Here is a 22346-nt window from a genome sequence, read left to right on the forward strand (position 1 = left end):
ATATATATATATATATATATATATATATATATATATATATATGTATATTAAAGATACTGTACAGGGGTTACAGTTACATGAGCAAGTTAATGAGTCCATTTCCTATTAAGCATTGTTACCCACTCCTTTATTTTTTTCCCTACCCTTCCTTTCCTTCCACCTCCCCAACTCCTCCCTCCCCCCCACAAAGTTGTAGAGTTCGATTTCAACATAGTGTCTTGTACATCTCGTTGTTACAATGGGCTAACCTGTATCCTTATTTCAGCATTTTGTTATTTCCCTTCTCCCTAAATTAGAAAAATGTATATACAAGATGAAGGACACTGGAATCAAATACAGTGACAACAGGGGTTATACCATGGGAGATGAATATACAAAAGAAGCAAAACAATCACATAGTACATTATAATTACATTAAAAAGGACTGCAGGAAAGATAAAATCTCTTGTGTGCCTATCATGGGATTCATTTCACTTAGCATCAGCTTACATGGTCATATAAACATATCTTTTGACCTTTTCTGTTTATCCTAGACATATACTAGTTATTACAGATAAGGGAAACCATGGGACCAATGTTTCTTCGGGCCTGGCTTGCTTCACTTAATATAATATTTTCCAAGACTTTCCATTTCCTAACAAATAGGGCAGTGCCATTCTTTCTGATGGAGGCATAGAATTTCAATATTCATATATATATATATATATATATATATATATATATATATATATATATTGCATTTTCTTGATCCAGTCATCTACTGAGGGGCATCTGGTTTGGTTTCAAATCTTAGCTATGGTGAATAATGCTTAAGCAGATATTTTTATCAAAGAGATGAAACCTGGCTAGGCTGAGAAGCTACAGAATTGAAACTAACATATGCTCAAAATTAATGGTAGTAGTTAGCTATGGTTTCTTTCTAAAAATACTTATTGGCTTATATATATTGGTGTGAAACTCAAAGATTAGAATTCGAATTTACAGTTGCCAGCTAGGACTTCATGCCTATATAGTCCAAATATTTCATTTTCTGATATATCATACATATAATACAAATTCAGTTACTCTCCCTTAAAAAACCCGCTTTCCATATTTATACCTTGACAATATCATGATTTACATTAGACCTATTCTATTGATTCTACAATGTATGAAGCACACAGTATTGAGCTTTAATGAAAGCAAGAATTTACATAGCCTAAAACTCAACATATGTAGTTTAGTGGGATGACTAAGGATTTTGGAACTTTTTGTTCAAAGGTGATAAGGAAAAAGGATATATAAAAATTGGACTATTAGTAAAGATTTACCATTTGGTACTGCTCAAACTTTTTGAAATATTATTTTTGTTCTTGTTTTGTAGTTCTGAGGTTTGAACTCAGGTTGTACAGGACTTTTATGCTTAATAGTCACAGAATTCTGAATCCTACCTAAGGAGTATTTGGCCATGTTTACCCCTAGGTGATAGTTTATGAGTCAGTCCATCAGGATCAGAACGACCCCCAGTGGGCAGTCAGCAGGAGCAGCAGGCAGAGGGATTTGTTCCAGGACACCAAAGAGCACCTGGACTATGGACTGTCTATTTTGGGCTTCCCATCATTGTTGGGATAATAGGCACATACCACTGTGTCCTGCTTCCTTCTATTGAGATGAAGTCTCACATTCTTTTCTGTTCAGGATGGCCTTCAATTGCAATCCTACACTACACCCTCCATGTTGCTAGGGTTAGCAGCAGGAGCTTACAGGGTGTGACTGTTAAATATGTGAGTGTTAAATATAATATATGTTAAATATAATAATTAGAAATATGTCCAAAGGCATGCATGTTCTATTCTCAATTCTCTTTTCCGATTTTATATTTAACTGTATCATCAGGGATTGTTAACCTAGGGTACTGATACATAAAATACTAGAAGAGAACAGAGTAAATGTCATGGCAGAAATAAAAGCCTTTAAGTTTGCATTGAAATGTGATGTTAAAAGTCATATGATACCTGTGAGCAGTATCTAAACTGCCCTTAGAATGACCTGGGGCAGTCCTATCACAGCCTCAATAAAAAGCATTTCCATCTGTGTCCATGAGAATTCTCTCTATCACACAATGAGACTGTGATGAATAAAGACATAAATTGAACTTAAATGTCATTATGCATGTAATAGAATCTCTCATTACAAGTGTAAGCTCACAGTTTATAGAGCTGTATGTTTATGTTATTCTACACAGTCAAGCATAAAATGATTAGATCACAAAATATGTTTTATTTTCTCAGCATTGATATTTTACGGGTATAATATACTTAAAGTATATTTTTTTCCTTTTTTTATTGTGAAAATACTGTACAGAGGGGTTACAATTACATGGGCAAGATAATGAGTACATTTCTTATCAAGCATTGTAGCCTCCTCCTTTGTTTCCCCTTCCCATCCCTTCCCAGCCTCCCCCCTTCCCGCTCCCCCAAACCTCCCCGCTCCTCCCACCACCAAAGTTGTAAAGTTCGTTTTCGACATAACGACTTGTACATCTCATTGTTGCAATGGGTCCACCTGTATCCCTATTTAAACAATTTGTTTTTCCCCTTCCCCTCCACAAATTATACCAACATCAAATACAGTGAAAGCAGGGGTTTTACTGTGGGGGAGGGACATACAAAGCAACAAAGAAATATTCTTATAAATGTGTTAGAAACAATCGCATGAAAGAAAAAAACATTTGAGTACATATGTTAGGGTTCATTTCCCTAACATCACCTTATCTGACCTTTTCTGCTTGACTCAGACATATACTAGATATCGCAAATAAGGGAAACTATGAGACCTATGTTTCTTTGGGCCTGGCTTACTTCACTACATATAATTTTTTCCAAGTCTTTCCATTTCCTAACAAATGGGGCAATGTCATTCTTTCTGATGGAGACATAGAATTCCATTGTGTATATATACCACATTTTCTTGATCCATTCATCTACTGAGGGGCATCTTTAAATATTTTTATCTGCAACAGATGCTGGAGGGAATGTGGACAGAAAGGAACCCTACCACGTTGTTGGTGGGAGTGTAAACTTGTTCAGCCACTTTGGAAAGTAGTATGGAGGTTCCTCAAAAGACTCCACATAGGCCGGAAGTGGCGCTGTGGCTCAAGTGGTAGAGCTGGCCTTGAGCTGAAATGCTGAGGACAGTGCTCAGGCCCAGAGTTCAGGCCCCACGACTGGACCCCCCGCCCCCCCCCCAAAAAAAAGACTCCACATAGAGCTCCCCTATGACCCAGCAATCCCACTTTTGGGTATTTACCCAAATGATCACAAACAAGACCATACTAAAGTTACCAGCACAACTATGTTTATTGCAGTTTTATTTACCATAGCTAAGATATGGAACCCACCCAGATGCCCCTCAGTAGATGAATAGATCAAGAAAATGTGGTATATATACACAATGGAATTCTATGCCTCCATCAGAAAGAATGACATTGCCCCATTTGTTAGGAAATGGAAAGACTTGGAAAAAATTATATAAAGTGAAGTAAGGCAGGCCCAAAGAAACATAGGTCCCATGGTTTCCCTTATTTGCAATAACTAGTATATGTCTGGGACAAGCAGAAATGGTCATATAAGTTGATGTAAGGTGAAATGAACCCCAGTATAAGGAATCAAATGTTTTTTTCTTTCTTGCTATTGTTTCTAACATATTTATAAGATATTTCTTTGTTGCTTAGTAAACTTCTGTCCACACAAAAGTGATTTCTACGTTCTTTCAGCAAAAGAATTTATAATTCATTTACAAGCAACATGATAACTTACATATTTAATAAAATTAGTGACCCTCCCTTTTGAAATGTGGCATCTTAAGTTGCAAATCTCTTTGAAGGAGATCTGAAACATAAATGGTAGACCTTCCTTTGTTCTTTTTAGGCAGTGCTAGGGACTGAATTCATGGCTTCGCATATGCTATGCTAGGTAAGTGTTTCTGGAGTTGTCTGATAGCTTTCTATCTTAAATCGTTTTTCCTGTTTTTCTCAGTAAGTTCTTTACTGTGAAGAAGTGTATACCAAATCTAACTAATCCCATCACAATATCCCATCATTTAAACCCTCCCTTACTCCTCCCTGAAAACTCTTCCTTTGCCCATTTCTAGCTTCTGAGATTTTTTTTTCCTCCAATGCATCCATTTGAAAGTTTGAATGCATTCTTGAAATGTACCCTTTCTTTTTAAAGACCACTAAAGTGAAGGCCAGAAGAAATAAGAACATTTTGTAAGGCAACCTAGTGATTTAGTAGCCGAAACTGTAATTTAGGTTTCCTGGCTTTTTATTTTGAGTTTCATAGTACATTTCTTTCTTTCTTTCTTTTTTTAAAGTAATGGACTGTGAGTGGGTATTAGCCTAAAGTAAAGTTTTTATTTTCTTTTAAAATATACTAGCTATAGGGCACAGAATTATATATGGAATGAATTCAGAGAGGAAGCTTTATACTTACTCTTGTATTGTTTCTTTCAGCTTTAAGTTCAGAGATCTCTTCTTCTTTCTCTAGAAGTTGTTCCCTGCAGGCATTCAATTCTTTTGTCAGTGCAGCAAATTCCTGGAAAAGAAATGGAAATATTTGAAAATATATTCTAGACATAATATCTAGAATGTCTCTTTTTGAATGAAAAAATAGGATTAATCAGTTACTATTATTAAAAGAAGTTTCTGTTATCAAAAATACTAATCCATGATATTTATCACATGCACGTAATTGCAAATATGGTATTTCATTGGCTCTATAAAGTATGTTTAAAAATACTATATCACATTGAACATTAATATGGAAACATACTGTTAAAATAATTTATTTGACTAGTTTTGTGAACCACTTCCAAAATTTACATCTCTATGAACATCAATGTTCATAGAGAGCATACTAGATCATCATACTGTAAAATTTTGAAAAAAATATGCTATTTATAGATTAGGAAATTTACTTCATACAAAGTGAAGAAGATAATCTACCTATCATATGTAAAATAATGAGATATCAAAGATTCAGTAACATTAACGGTTTTCTTCTTACTCTGTATATTGATTAGTATTTCAAAAAGTGAATTTAATATGGGCATGACATACTTATTATTATAATATTTGTGTCTCAGGCATGGTGGGCATTTAAATTTTTTGCAATAATTGAGAATAGGTTACATGGTAAGCAAATATATCATGTGTCTGGAACAACCCTATTTTATTTTACTTAATGACATTTTAAATGAATATTAATAGCTTCCTTTCCCCAAATGGGATCAGATATCAAATGATTTTTTGATTTTTACCATTTAGGCATACAAAGGATGACTTAATATTTGAAACTTTTCCAGCTATTTTTCCACTCCACATTATAAACAAATATTGTTTAAATGAAAAAAAATGGCAAACACATCCATATCATCAGAAAACCCTTTAAAGTGATTCTCAGTAGTAACATTCATGTTTATCAAATATTTAAATATTTGGAACAACTTAATTCCAAGCTAAAAGGCACTCTCAGTAGATCAAAAAGCAAGAGGAAATAGAGTGGGTGGATATGGTTGAGAAAACCCCCAACAAGGCAAATTCCCTAAAATCTAAATGAGTAAGATGAATGTGCTAATCTGAAAAAGCGTTGAAGTTTTTGTTGTTGTTGTTGTTATCGTTGTTATGGTTTTTTATTTCAAACCATTTATTTTGCTGAGTTTCTCCAAATGGATCAGCCAAATAGATATTTCAAAGACTTCAGAGAAGACTCCAGGGCTTAGACTCCAGATGAAAAAAGTCATTGTTGTATTTTTTGCTACCTTGACTGATGAATGTTTTTCCCCGATTGCTGCCTTCTTAAATGTTGCTGAAACTCTCTGAGCATATTATTTATGTGGAGAATAGAAATAAATTAAAAGGAGAAAATCATTCTCTAAAAATTAAACTTTATATATTGAACAGTTTAGACTGAGACAATTAATGAGTAAAAATTTTGTGTTGTATATTATTAAGGCCCAGGCATTTAAAATAATCTTACACCCAGCATTGTAATATAAACTAAAAACCATATATATCAAATTTGTATATTTAACAAACATTCTGATATTAAAACCACTATATTGGTGTCCATAGGTCTAAGGATTAACTATATTTATAAAAAGAACCAATTTCAGAATGTTAATGTTAGATTTATCCAAGTAGTAAAATTATGGATGATTTTTTAGTTTCTGACTTCTCCTTTTGTGTTCCTATTGTAAAAAATCTCTATAACAGCAACAACAAATATCTAGACAGATATATGTAGGTAGGTAGGAAGGTAGAAAGATAGATAGATAGATAGATAGATAGATAGATAGATAGATAGATAGATAGATAGATAGATAGATAGATAGATAGATAGACTTTTTATGGCTTAGAGAATAAGAGAAAAAATTAATGGAAACAAACACATATTTAAGATAGAGGCCAAAAGAAGTCAAGTAGTTATTTGTAACAAAAGATGTGATTTTTTATTATTTTGGTACTGATTTTGAAGAGCCTATTTGTGATTCTATATATTGTGGTTAGTTACATTTTTTAACTTCTCGGCGAATTTTGAGCATTACTTAGTTAGCATTTCATCTTTCTAAATTCCCAGTAAGGGAGTCTTTTTTCCATCTGATGTCTGAGGGAAATGAGTTTTTACGATGAACTTAGTTCTTCACAAAGCTCACAAGCAATTGGAAATGAGTTGATTTTAAGCATTGTTCTCCAGATTCCATGCTTTGTGGTTTTCTACTGTATGATTTCCAGGCTAGCTGTTCATGAGGTTTGTGGTGCGGATGTGGAGTGTATTGAACAGTCTCTCTTTTCTTGTCAGAAGCATTAAGTACGATTATTTTGCATCATCTTCCTTAGTTCAAGGAGATTGTGAGGCATTAGGCAGCACTGATGAGGATATTCCTTTCATGCAGGGAAACACAAGTGTACACAAATGTAGAACTGAAATAAGGTAGGCTCAAGGAAGAACTCAAACAGTGCAATTCCTTAGAAACACAAAGTCAAAGTTCAACAACATAAACACCAGAAAGTGGATACTTGAAGGGGATTGGGTGGGTTAAGGGATGGAAAAGACAGGGAGAATGCACTCAAGAATCCAATGTATATTCTATAAAATTACTAAGAGTGAGGGAAGAGTCATCAGGGAGGAATGGGTTTGAAAGTTGAATGGGGTGATGTGGACCAATTTGCATTGAATTCATAATCTGCTTTGTTAAATGTACAACTAAAGACAATAAAAACTACAGAAAGATAGTAAAAAAATAAAATAAGAAAGAATTAGAAAAATCCCCAAATTTCTGAAATCTTTCTACTTTTATTCTGGCATTTTTTTGCAAACCTACTTGTCCATTCTTACTGTTATTACAAATGGATAATATTGTCATAAAGAATATTATTAATATCATAAGAATGAGATATAATAAAATAGTTTAATATCAATGATATCATAAGAATAATATAAGATATAATATCAAGTATAATTAGCATTCACAGTCTTCACAATATGCCAAGAACTGTAAATAATTTTTAACACTTCATTGACATCTCATTAATTCTAATAACATATAGCAATGAGCTACTAAAATATTGCTGAGACCTACAAGAGTCAAGGTACTTGCTCAAAGATATACATTAGTCAGTGCTGGTGCTAGAGTTTGAATATATTTAATGTGTCTTACAGTAGGTGATTACAATGGGTTGTTATTTCTTTCTCAACCACAGAGTTTTCCCTTTTATTTATCTCTCCTTCAGTCTTTGTAACAATTAAATCTTTCCAAGCTCACAAAACATTTAGGGTTATCTACTACCAAGTCCATCCAGTTCAACATTCAAAGTTGAAATCATTTAAATGTCCAGTCAAAAATTCAGCACAGGAAGTGGAGTTATGGCTCCAAATGATAGAGTTCTAGCTGTAAGCAAAAGAGTTCAGGGACTGTGCCCAGGCCCTGAGATCAAGACCCATGACCAACAAAAAACAAAACAAAAAACAAAAAACAAAAAACCCACCCAAAACAACAATTCAATACATATTCTACAAAATTAATAAAATGAGGAAATGAGTGCATTGGGCAGGAGGGGGTGAGAATGTTGAAAGGGGTAACACTAATCAAGATGCATTGTACTCATAACCTGCTTTGTTGAATGCCAACTTCTTTGTACAAATACTTAAAGATAATAAAAATATGTTTAAAATATTGCTGTATTAGTACTCACAGAACAATAGAAACTGCTATTTTCAAGAGGTGGCATGTATTTTTGCTATACTGTAAGCTACTATTTTCTCAGATGAGGATAATAAAGCTCAGTAAAGAAGAATGATTTCCTCATTGTTGCACAAATCAAAGAACAGAAATAAATATTTCCTAATTCTAATACTAGAAATATTCAAGGGTTGAAATTATGAATTTCCATTTTCTCATCTCTCTTTTACAATTTTTTCATACTATTCTTCTGACCATTTTCTTTACAAAGCACCATTCTGTCTTAATACTCTATAATACCTTACTGTATTTCTCTTATAGTAATTGAACTATGCACTTATCTTCCCAAGTAAACACTATTATTCTTGAAGGCAACTTTATTTTTATATTCTTATAAATGGTCAACACATCCATGTTGTGATAAGAAATGAATGGTTTTGTTTATCTTGACTTTGTGTTCAACATTGAAATAAGTTTAAAATATATGATTAATTAGCCTTCCACTAAGCAATATAATTTAATAATTTATAATTAATATGAGAACATTTTTCTCTCTTATTTTTGTCCATATCAGAACTATTATTATATTCTACAGATCAGTAGAATTATTGTCTACTATATTTTATTGCATGCATATAATATAATGATTTGCATAGACTCTTTGAAATTCAACAAGGTATTCAGACAATCTTCTCTGATGCTGGGCATTTGTACAAACAAATGAGCTGTGTGTCTCTAGCTTAAAATAAGTCAATAGGCTGTTTCTGGTGCTGAAGTTCACTATTTTTTTAATATATTTTTATTGTGAAGATACTGTACAGAGGGGTTTCAATTACGTGGGTAAGATAATGAGCACATTTCTTATCAAGCATTGTAGCCTCCTGCTTTGTTTCCCCTTCCCGTCCCTTCGTATCCTTCCCCCTCTACCCCCCCACCAAAGTTGTAAAGTTCGTTTTTTCACATAACGACTTGTACATCTCATTGTTGCAATGGGACCTCCTGTATCCCTGTTTTAACAATTTGTTTTTTCCCTTCCCCTCCACATATACCAACATCATATCTAGTGAAAGCAGGGGTTGTACCATGGGGGAGGGACATACAAGGCAACAAACAAAATCTTTTAAATATGTTAGAAACAATGGCATGAAAGACATCTCTCTCTCTTTTTTTTTTGTCAGTCGTGGGGCTTGAGCTCTAGGCCTAGGAGCTGTCCCTGAACAATTCATGAAGCTCACTATTATAAAAATCAAAGCATTGCGATGCATTTATACTAAACAAAAGATTCTAGAATGAATGAGAGAAGGCTTATGTAAAAGAAGGTGAATGGTGAGGATTCAATAGTAAGAGCATTTTCTGTGATTTGGTTTTTGAGCCTATTGCTTACAATAATTCATGAATTTATATTTGTCATTTGTTTATTAGATATATCAATTTGGTCTAATTTATTCTCAATATAGAAGCTGATATTTAACCAATTATTACTTATTTTTATTTTTTTCTTTTTTTTTCTTTTTTCTTTTTTTCTTTTTTCTTTTTTTTTAAAATTTTATTTGTGAACATACTGTACAGAGGGGTTACAATTACATGGGCAGGATAATGCATATATTTCTTACCAAGCATTGCAGCCTCCTCCTTTTGTTTACCCTTCACATCCCTTCCCAGCCTACCCCCTCCCCCCCAATCCCAATCCTTCTCCTTCCCCCCCCATTTATTACTTATTTTTAATCTAGTGTTCCTCATATTATTTTCTTAGAAAATTATTTCTATAAAATTCCAGAAACATAATCCATAGCCAAATAGACCAGAAATAATGTGTAACTGGTCATTTGTTACTGGAAATTTACAAACAACCATGAGAACGTGGGCCAGGTGGCCACCTAAGAGATTCTCAGCAAAGTTGACTTCGTGACTAAGAATTGTCTGGAACTTATATTTTTATCTGTATGCAAATGCCTGAATCCACACAGTAACTGAACAGGATAAAATATAGTACAAGGAAAGCAATAAAAATAGGTTGGCCCTTCATATAAGAAAATTGATTTCAAAAATATAATTTGAAGTAAATAAAGATATGAAAGAACCACACACCTAGCACAATGTTGTCAAGAACTAGAATCTGTATGGGATAAATGTGAATTAACACTTCACAATGCTTTACCTTGAGTAAATTAAAAGCAGCCCACAGGAAAATCTGGGTTTGCACTGAGTCACTAAAATAGGAGGAGTTAGTCAATTATTAGCCATAATTGATCACTTAACACTTCTTCAGATTACCTATTGTGTTTCCAAACTGTAATTCTTGCTTTTCGGTAGGATCAAAATGACTTTTTCTACTCTGAATATATATATTTTTTTCCTTGGAATTACATGGCAGTCAGGATCTAGAGTACACAGTACCACAAAATGCATTCCTAGCAAAGGGAGTAGGCCTGTTCTTTGGTAGCATGCATTCCTGAACACTGCACACACATTCATTCCTATGAGCTCTCTCTATGTATTGGACATTGTAATTTCTTTTTTATTGTAAAAATAGTGTACAGAGGGGTTACAGTTACATGAGTAAGATAATGGGTACATTTCCTACTGAGCATTGTTACCCCCTCCTTTGTTTTTCCCCTACCATCTCTCCCCAACATTGTTGTAATTTCTGTGAAGATCACAGTAAGAAGCAAGTTAAGCTCATTGCTCAGTGTGCTTCGGGCATTCTCCCTTCAGAATAATTTTGCCCTGGAGTAAGCCTTTTCCAATCATGTTACATCTTTTTGACACAAAACCAACTCATGATATGTAGAAGTAGTTCTTTTAAAACTTAAGAAATATCTTTTTCCCTGTTACTATCTAAAAAATGCAATGGCATTTCTTCTTAAACACCAACATGAGTCATGTAATATCTTACAAGACACAAGATTTTTTTAAAAAAATAGTCATTATTTTATTAACATGATTGTTATTCTATTATCCTCACATAGTTGTACAAAGATGTTGTTATTCAACAATCAGTTTATGAATACAGTGCATCTTGATCAATGTCACTGCTTTCACTATCCTCCTCTATCATTTTGAACTCACTCTTTTCCTCACTTTTCTTAATTTTGTAAGATATGCACTGGAATTCTTGACTACATAAAAAAAACTAGTTTCTCTATTATCAGTTATTACCACCTTTTCTATGCCCCTGACCACCAATTTTTCTCTTATTGTGTTTTGAGCAGTTACTTTAAGATCTTTATTCGGTACTGTATCATTTCTTTATCATTGCAGCATTGTTGTAAAAAAGCGGAAGTGAGAAACTTTGGAGTAAAGAAATTGGACTAAAGAAACCTAGATCCTTTCCCAATATCTGACAACATTAGTGATGGTCGTAACATCTCTTGCTTCTGTTAGATTAACTTTGTATCTTAACTGTGGTTTCACATTTGTGTCCTAGCATTTGAGCTAAAGATGAGCCTAAATAATTTATAATTTCATTGTCAGAGCTACTACTCTCAAATGATAGCCATTAGGTGAATGAGTTGCTCTCAATCATTTTTTTGTTGGTATATTTATTAGTTAGTTTTTTTCTGAATTTTCAAAAAAATGGTTATTGTAGAGTTGATATACAGAGGGTTATAGTTACACAAATCAGGTCATGCCTAATGAGTTCAATACTTCATAACCCTGTCTCTCCTTCTGTCACTCTCTCCTGTCTTTTTCCTTCCATCCCCACCACAAGATATGCAGTTCTTTTTCCCCAGTGTCTAGTGAGTATTACTGTTGTATTTGTTCACCCTTGTTCCACCTTTTATGTGCACTGCATTACTATCCCAAATACAAGCAAATTAACACACAAGACAAAAGGACAAGAAAACAAAAACAGCAGCAATACCAACTAAAAATGTCTCTTACTTCTCTTTTTTGAGTTCATCTCATAGCATATTATTATATTATCATCTGCACATAGCTACTGAGCCTTTGTCTATCACTCCTTATACATACCCTCCTTTGGCCTCAGTATGGGAATGAATAGATTTCTATATAATTTATCATGTTCCAGTGTGTGTGCATATTTCAGAAAGAATGATATTGAACAATTTGTGAGGAAATGGAAAGACTTGGAAAAATTCTACTAAGCAAAGTAAGCCAGATCAAGCACACTGAAATATATGCATACATATACATACATACACACATAGTTAAATGTAGCCTAGGTTGGCCTTGAGCTCATGATCCTCATTCCAACACACCATCATTCCTCAATCAGTTCAATACAAAGTCAATGAATGTGTTATTCTCAAAGCAGAAAATAGTCAAATACTTAGTCCTTGTACTTCCTTATGGCCTATATGAGTAATTAGGACAGGAGAAGAAAAGATAAAGCATTTGATAACTTTCTTTGTCCATCCATCCCCTCTCTCCACCTGATCAATCATCATTAACTGTTAGGCTAAAGGACTAGAAGAAGCTAACGCCCCTCACTCATTTCATAAGGTCTCACAACTTGAGGAGATTCAATTTGAAAAGATATAGTTTCCTATCTATTAAAAGCTTAGAAAGTGTTGATTTAATAGATGAATCCTCACCTCAGGAAAGCAGTCCAAGAGAAGCTGTGTGACAAAAAAGAAATTTATCCTTGAAATTTTACATCAGTGACAGCACACAGTCCAATAGAGATTTCTGACAAGCTATCATTTTGATGGCAGTTTTAACCCTCTTTAACTTAAAATTAAACTTGCTTTCTCTAATATCATGGGTCATTTAATCACTGAACATGGTTGTCTTATTTCTTCAGCCATGTATCTGAATAAGTATTGGCTACACAATCATGAGAACAAACGTACTTGAGAAAGAAGAGAAAAGATAAAGAATGGATTGGCATTTCACTTCACCAAGTACAACTAACTACACACAACCACACACAAAAGTGTTTTTTATGTTACTACAGAACCATTTGTGCAAATCCAAAATTAGTACTCAGAAAAGCATATGGTATGGAAGTGTGCTGATTTGATTACCTAACATTTAAATTAGACAAATTTCAGTTCAAAATATTATAATGACTTCCTTAGGCAATGCTCCCCCTGTTTACTATATTTTCCTGTTTCTTCATTAGAGAATTAAATATTCTTCCACTAATTCTATTTTTAATACGCAGTGGCATCTAAAGTCTGTGTTTCTTTGAATATAGCTATTTATAAATTTCCATGTATGTCTCTTTCTCCAATCCATAGAATATACTTTTTCAAACAGTCTTACAATGCAAGTATTTTATCAGAGATGATAGCAAAACTACAGAATACAAAATAGTCCCTAAATTTTATGTCTATTCATGTTTATACAAGAGATGCTATGATTTCTTAAGACTCTAAAATTTCAATTTAGAAATCACTTAATTTGGAAACAAAAAAATTCGCTATGCCATCATTGTGCCATTTTAAATATTTAAGATTTTATTTTTGCATTATTACGTTACATAATCAAATGTGGTGTTAATGACCTCTGATTCTATAATTGCCTTCTAGACCCACTAAAACCCAGGGAAGGCTGTCATCCAGAATTACTGTGTGAAACAGCCGTGTCTCCTGGTCAGCCCTGGGCAAGACAGCTTGAAGGTAAAATGGCTTGCAGAACTAATACGATTTGACAGGCACAACTGGACTTTTAGAATTTTCACAGAACCGGTTGAGTGAGGTTGCCCAAACTGGAATAAAACTGAGCGTGAAACTCTGCAAATTATCTTTTCTCTGTGATTTAAAAAAATCTGTGCATATTCTAATTACAGAACATGTTGTTTTATCCTTAAAATTGTTTACTACATTAGGTTGATGTATCTTGCTGATATAATATTCTATTCACTGCTTTAAGGCATACAAAAATCATGTATTTTTTGTCATTGATGTTAGCTTAAACATAAATTGAGAATCACATACTTGAGCCTCACTTCCATGAATATTATGCTTCCTATTAGCCTTTTGCTTTGAAAAGTCATAATAATGACCTTAATTATAAACCAGAGATAGAAGAATTTGTCCTTAGGAGTAACAATAAAAAGAGATAGCAGAGTATTGTGCCATTAGTAGACTACCATAATAGAAATGATGAACATTAATGTGATACAGTAAAAATGTTTGACATATTTCTACTAGTACACTTTCATTCTTTTGTACATACTGAATTCTTGCTAATCAATGGTTTCAATTATTGTTATCTAAAAGACATCAAATAACACTATAAATGAATGTTTATAAAAATAAGAACTTGGAGAAAATCCTCTCTATGTCATAAAACTCTTCTTAAAAGAAAGTTCCCTTGACCATGAATCTGAGGTTTTTATTATTTATTTTTGTTTTTTTGTCGGATGTGGGACTTGAACTCTGGGCTTGGGCGCTATCCCTCAGCTCTTCAGCTCAAGGCAAGTGCTGTACCTCTTGAGCCACAGCACCACTTCCGGTTTACTAGTGGTTTATTGGAGATAAGAGTCTCATGGACTTTCTTGCCTAGGGTGGCTTTGAATCACGATCGTCGTATCTCAGCCTCCTGAGTTGCTAGGACTACAGGCGTGAGCCAACAGCGCCCGGCTCTGAGTTTATTTCTTAAATCAAATGACAAAATATATATGAAGAGAAGTTTTCAGTGAACCCTGGTGTTAATTATGCAGAGATATTTGGAAGAGGAATCTGTACTAGTCTGACCAGGAACCAAGCTTACAGTTCAAAGCCTTTTTTAATTTTGTTGTTGGTCGTGGGGCTTGAACTCTGGGCTTGGGTCTATCGCCTGAGCGACAGCGCCACTTCCTCCAAAGCCTTTTATTCATTCTCTGACCCACATATACAGGATGGACCAGGCTGAATTAAGACTTCTTAGGTTCTCTAACTTTGAGAACCGTCCCTCTGGAATCCAACACAATGGGTTAGAACCAACTTAACTACTCGAGGTTTACCTTCCCTTCCACCCACTGTACCTCCCTTCTATATTTCCTCAAATAGAAATACCCTTTGAGACCTCCTCTTGAAGCAACTGCATGAAGTAAGAGAGGAAGGTCATCAGAAAGGAATTCTAACATAAGATCTAAGCCTTCTACTTCTATGATGACCTTGTCCTTGATTCCTGACTTATTTACATGAAAGGACAAGGAAGGAAAGAATTTTTTTTTACCTGTAGCAGAGTTTAATATGCATTTTTGCTCATATGGCACTGGACTCACTTGAAACTTATTATAATGGAACATTTTAAGGACATTTGTCATATCACCTGGCTCAGGAAGCACTGTAGCGAAGACATATCAGGGCTGAATCCTTGCCAACCCAAAACTCTCTGGCAAGAAACGCCAATTTTCAGCAGCTCTGACAGGGTAAAGCAGAAGGCATGTTTGACAAGATGCTGTGTATTAATTTGAGTGGCTTTAGCATCTGGTTAGGTAATACCTGCTGTGGCAAACAGATCCAGACACACAAAATAGCATTCAAGCTGATATTTAAATCTCCCCACATAGCTCTAATGCTAAACAAAACAGAATATAATCATGACTCTGTAGCAATCAACAAAATAATAATTATATAACTAACAATATTTGGGATAGGTCCTTGTTGGCTGTTTACTAAGCTAAAATGCTGTTGCGGGTGCTATGAAAATAGCCATGCATGACAAAACATCTTGTTCTACCTTGGAGAATTTCACTATGTACCATGGAGAAGCATGGATCAGAGAATAATATTTTGTCCTGTTATGTCATACTACTGGAGGGTTAAAGGAGGATTTGTCAAGAGTGATGGCCCCTAGTAACAGAAAACAAAACCATAGAAAAGAAACTTTCCCTGTCTCTTGCAAGTATTCTTTCTCTAAAAGAGTGTCCTGGCCTAAGAAATTTAGTTGGGATAGAACAGGGGTAGAGATAGTGTATGCATTATGTGGAATTATTCCCACATACATGACAGAGTGCCACTAAATACTCAAATAATGTAATGTTTAAGTTCATGTATTATAATATTTAGATTAACTAAGTCTTCCATGTGGTTTAAAAGTATCAGTGCATTGTAGACACCAGTTGTGCTTGACAATTCTATTGTTATAAACTAATAAATTGACATATTGATTTTCTTAATTAAGTCTGTAGGCTGTTAATGGATGACTAACACATAGAAGTGCATGTAAATCTTTTCAGACATTAGAATGCATATAATGGTAAAAAAAATGGCATTAGCACTGTGATGGGTTTATATCTAAGACATCAGCTGCATAGTCACAGTATAAACAAGCCTCCCTGTAAAGCGGCATCTACAGTAATATGGGAAAGCTAGGTAAGATAAACTGGGAAGCATATATGCCAAACAAAACTTCTGCCAGACCAAGGGAATGCCACAACATCTTACAAAGATGATAAAAGAAAAATAAAGAAAGAAAGAAGGCGGGAGGGAGAGAGGAAGGAAGGAAGGAAAGACATGCATAGGAAAAATAGAAATACCTTAGAATAAAGTAAGAATAAAATTTATGAATTCATATTTAGTAGTGTTTTCTTAGGTATGCTCAAGAATGCAAATAGAGTAAGCTGTTCACTGTTTGTGTTGAAACCCTGTCTCTAACAATAGTGTATTTGTAGCCAGGCTTTGGAGATTCCTATACTTAAAAAGAGATCACAAGAGTAGGGCTCTCGTGATGAAATCAGTTTTTTTAAATAAGAAGTTACCCAAACATCCTCTGCCAATGAAAATCCAGCGAGATGGAAACTAGATATAAGCCAGGAAGAGATCTAATCAAAATTAGATGGCATTTGTATGCTAATTTCAGCAGGAAATTATGTAAAGAATAAATCTGAAATAATATAAAGAAACAAATATTTGTGCTGTCATTCTTCCAGTGTATGATACTTCACTGACAACTCAAACTATTATTCTACCAAGATTAACTTTTACACTTGAGGCATTTTTTTTGTCTGTCATGGGGCTTGAACTCAGGGTCTGGCCATTGTCTCTGAGATCTTTGTGCTCAAGGCTAGCATTCTACCATTTTTTTTTCTACCACTTTGAGCCACAGCACCACTTCCGGTTTTAGAATGTTTAATTGGAGATAAGAGTCTCATTGGGACTTTTCTGCCTGGGCAGGCTTGGAACCTTCAGCCTCAGATCTTAGCCTCTTAAGTAGCTAGAATTGCAGGTTTGAGCCACCAGCTTCTGGCTGAAGTAAAATTATCCTGAAAGTTAAAGATAACAACTCATAGATTAAGAGATTTTGTTTTTTCAAATCATATATCTGGTAGGGGATTTGTGTTTAGAATATATAAACTAGTGCAACTCCACAACAAAAAGGCAAATTACTCAATTTAAAACCCAGTAAAAGGCTAATTATACGAAGGCATACAAGCAAACAATAAGCACACGAGATGGTCAGCATTGACCATCAAGACTGCCTAAAAGGAAAACACAGTTAGGTACCACTTCATATCCCCAAGAGATGAAAACTCAACATTAGCCAGTGGTATAAATATGCACATTGAGGGTGATTATATAAAATGTTTTAAATCAGTCTAGAAATATGGAAAATGATCCATATGGTAATCATATGACCCAACATTCCCATTTCCATGTACATATCACTCCAAATTAAAGTATATTTCCAAACAGAAAACTGTACAAGAATGTGCATAGTACCAACATGCATTATTTAAAATTCATAATTTAAAAATGGAAAGCCTCAGATGTGCAACAGCTTTAGAGTGGGTTTTAAAATGTGTCATTCTTTTTTTCCTTTTTGCATTATGCTATTTGTGATAAGAATACTTCTCATGAAACCTACCCACTAAACCATTATAAAAACAATGTGTCTGTTAATTAGAGACACCACATTGCACAATCGGTATCTCTGGAATTTATCATTTATAGGTGTAAGTTTTTACCCCTTAAATAGCAAATATTCGATAATGTTACAACGAGTATGTATTTTTGTGAACTTAATTTAAATTATTTTATATACATATCTAGAAATAGGATTGCTATGTCATAGGGTAGATAGTTCTTTTGAGATGTTAAAGAACTCTTCTATTTTCCTCTGATTTTTTAAAAATTCCCAATAGTATGGATGAGTTTTCCTTTTCCACAACATTGTTAACACTTACTACCTTTTCATCTCTTGGCAGTAAGCATGCTGGGAGCTATAATGGGTGACATAAAAAACATCTGGAGAAGAGGGACATAGTTTTCACCTAAATTGTGGTGATAGTAACATGACTATGTACATATGGCTCACTATATGTGTACATTCATTATGTGACATTTATTGTTTTCCAGTTTATTTCACTAATACACGGTGAAATGTTAAAATAAAAAGGGGTAAATAAGAAGACTAAAAAGTAAAAGAATCTAAATACTGACACAAGAGGCTGTAATGTTCAAAAGGAAAAGGAGCCAGGCACAACCTAATCAGTGTCATTTCATTAATGCGAAATATCCACAATACACAGAAACAGAATATAAGTTAGTGGTTAACTGGGGGGAGGGGAGAAGGAGTGTTACCTAAGGAAAGTCAAATTTCATAACAATGTAATAAAAGTGTGCCAAATTTGTGATGATTTAAACACAACGATGAGGATTTAGTAAAAGTCAATGAGTTGCCAAATGCCAGTGTCTCATTCCTATATTTCTAACTGCTAATCGGTTGAGATTACATAGATGGTGGTAAGAGGCCAGTTAAGGTAGAAAAGCGTACAAGACCTTTTTTCAGTGAAGAAATAGACACAATGTCATGGGCTTCTCCTTACAACTATAACAAGGATCCTAGCATAAGCTAATCATGTCCAGATATGTACCCTGGCACAAAGTGAGACTCTATCCCAAATATAGCCACCCCAAATCAAATCAAATCGAAGCCTATTTCTTTAATATGAGCATCTGCCCAGTCATTGTGAGGCCCCATATTCCAACATGAGTATGACCCACAGAATTGTGTATAAATCACAATTTATATCCTGTCAATCTCAACAGAGACTGAGATCAAGAGGATCATGGTTTGTAACCAGCCTAGGTAGAAAAGCCCATCCCCAAGATAGTCAGCAAAATGAAACTGAGGGCATGGCTAAAGGGAAAATTGCCAGTCAAGCATCTGAATCTATACAGTAAAATATATGAGGGGCAAAGCTAACCTTATCCATGCCCGGGATTATCAGCTCCTCCCACATTTTTTAAAATAGAAGCAATATTATGTTATGTATATTTAGTGATCCAAGTTTGTTGTAGATTAGTACTTTTATTTAGGGATAAACAGAATTAAAATCCTGTTTCCAATAAAGTTATTGATGAATTTAAAACAGAATGCCTGTTTCATTCCTTTTTTCATATTTTCTTTTTGCCAGTCCTGGGGTTTGAAGTCTGGATCTGGGTGCTGTTCCTGAGCTCCTTTTGGTCAAGGATATCTATCACTCTACTACTTGAGCCATAGTGTCACTTCTGGGTGTTTCTGTGATTAATTGGAAAAAGGATAAGGCAACAATGCTTGATTAGAAATGTACTCATTACCTTGTTCATGTAACTGTAACCCCTCTGTACAGTATTTTCACTATAAAAAAAACTTATTTTAAAAAAAGAGTCTCATGGACTTTCCTGCTTGGGCTAGCTATGAACAAGGATCTTCAGATCTCAGCTTCCTAGGGTTACAGGGGTGAGTACTGTGGTAAACATGTTCTCTGGACACTTTAGTTCACGTTTTTTTTCTGGACAGTCTTCCTGCTATATTTGTGCCGGTGTAATTTTTTTTCAAGTTTGCCATGGTTCAGTATTATATTGGGTTTGGGGATTTTTTTTTGAATATTTTTATTTTCTTTAAGTAGTTGTACAAAGGAGTTGCCATTCAACAGAGAAATTTATGAGCACAATGCCTCTTGATCACTGCCACCCCATCCTCCCACCTCACCCCCTCCTTCACTTTCAATTTTTAGATTACATATTGATTGGTTTTTTTGCCATTTAACAAAGCAATTTATGTACACAATACATCTTGATTTATGCCATCTCTTCAACATCTTCATTCCCCACCCCCTTTTCAAACCACCCCTTCCTTTATCTTTGTCAATTCTGTGGTATATATAATGCATTCTTGCCTGCATTCCACGCCTTTTCCCTGTTCATTCTTCTACTCCTCTTTTCTTTCCCCACTTCAAGTAAGTATACATTTCCTGGTACTTATTTCCTTGGGTTTTGACTTTGTATTGTGAAATAATTATATTATTTACACTCTCCATTAGACTTGAGGAAGTTGCAGGGAACCATGCTAGTAGCTCTCTCTGACCAAACAGAGATTTAGGGTCCCAGCATACACTTCACCTCTAGAAAGTCACATCAATAGAACTATAAACAGAAAGAGATACATCCTAGCAAAAATGAATATATACCCCTTTCATGGAAGAAAAAAAAAACTGGTGAAGAGGCACTGAAGTGGGTACCCCCATGAAGGTTTGACTTCCATTTTCCTTTTTTCCTAGCTGATTGGTCTTGTCCTCTCTTCTGCCCTCAACAGAATGTATAGACATGAAATCCTAGGTTCAAGGTGCCCCAGCTTCTGGAATACACAGGGCCATTTCATTTTGTACTGTTAATGGCTGGGGTTTGTTGTTGTTGTTGTTATAAGAACTATGTTATGCATTTCATCTAGTTTTTATAATAAATGAATCTCTTCGATTTTCATGTTTGCCACATTGGTGAAATCAGAGGTTGAATGTGATGAAATATTCATAGATGTTGAGTTCCAATATTGAATTAACATAAAACATGATTCAAGCCAGTTGGGAATTATCCTTGGATTTTTTTTGTCTCTGCTAGTTGCATAGTTGGTGAAACAGGATTAAATAAGATATAAAATATTAATGAATTCACCAAGGAAAACACAAGATAACTAGGCTTATTTCACATAAGTATGAATTGCATATGAAATAATTCATTTGACTAAAAGAAGTCACATTTCAACAGTGGAAGGGTTTCTGTTAAAAAAAAAAGTTTAGTCTGAGGGGGAAAAAACTCAGGATAGGAAAATGAGGCAAGAATAGAATTCCCATCTATTACATGAAGTCTGAAAGTCTTGCTTAATAATCAGACATAGAGTGACATTTCCTAATAATAAATTGACAACACTCACAGAACCACCTTTTATTTAGCATTTTTTAAGTGACTGTCATGTGTCATAGACTGCCAAGAACACAAAGTTGACTAGAATGAGCTTCAGCTCTATAACTCTGCTTACAGCTTAGAAGATAGACATGTTTTAGATATACTTTGGTCTCTAGGAAATTGGGATTTATAATGTAAATTTATCTTATTAAATAGAATATCTTTGAAACTGTTCATTTTGAAAACTTGCACAGAGCTCTAATTCATTTGAGCTTATAGGACTGCAAAATAATATCATTACATTGGACAATAGCTTGTCATTTCCTCAAGATGTTAAATTTAGAGTGACCATACAGTTAATCAATTTTTCTTCTGGCTATATTACCAAGAGAAATGAAAAAACACATGGAAAAAGCTTCTAGGTGAATGAATGTAGCAGCCTTTCTCCTACTAGTCAATAAGTGGACATAATTTAAATCTCCATCAGCTGATGATGCACAGGTAAATGAAATGGTTATACCTTTATAGTAGACCAGTACTTGATTACAAGAAGAGATGAAGCATTGATGCATCTTCCTATGTGAGTGAATCCTAAAGAAACATGAAGTGAATAAGCTAGTCACAAATGGCCACATACTTCATGATTTCAGTGATATGAAGTGTCTAGAGTAAGTAAATCTATAGAGCATGAAAGTAAATTAGTGCCTCCCAGGAGCTTGAAAGTAAAGGTATGAGGAATGATCACTGATGATACAGGTTATTGGGGTCGGAGGGGTGCAAGGAAACATAGTGCTGTGAACATGCTATTATTAGTAACATGCATGATTTAAAATCAGATTTATGGCTCCTTCCCTAGAAGTCCAGCATTCGTAACCTAGGTAACTGGAGCACCTGGAGGCATTACCTCCCTTTCCTCTGAGGTCACATCCTGGACTGGCCCAGTCAGGTCTCCTATAGACAGTGGGAGGTTGCCATATACTGAGGTCATGTCTGCATTCCCAGTGGGCACTCCTCCCAACCCTCTCCCTACATGAACCCCAATCCTACCCCCTCCCTCTCCAT

The 22346-nt window shown here is 34.6% G+C and overlaps 1 protein-coding gene across 14 annotated transcripts in view; it reads right to left on the reverse strand.

The window, feature by feature from the left end:
* The window catches only part of Ppfia2 (PTPRF interacting protein alpha 2), a 338232-nt gene that overhangs the window by 138748 nt on the left and 177138 nt on the right, over positions 1-22346 (reverse strand). For all 14 annotated transcript variants that reach the window (XM_069989192.1, XM_069989190.1, XM_069989222.1 and 11 more), the window contains one exon: positions 4473-4574. In XM_069989192.1, coding sequence (XP_069845293.1) covers positions 4473-4574 — 102 coding nt within the window. The remainder of the gene's footprint in view (positions 1-4472; positions 4575-22346) is intronic.

Source organism: Dipodomys merriami, unplaced genomic scaffold, assembly GCF_024711535.1.
Source record: "Dipodomys merriami isolate MVZ:Mamm:240054 unplaced genomic scaffold, mDipMer1.0.p SCAF_10, whole genome shotgun sequence".
Taxonomy (NCBI): Eukaryota; Metazoa; Chordata; class Mammalia; order Rodentia; family Heteromyidae; genus Dipodomys; species Dipodomys merriami.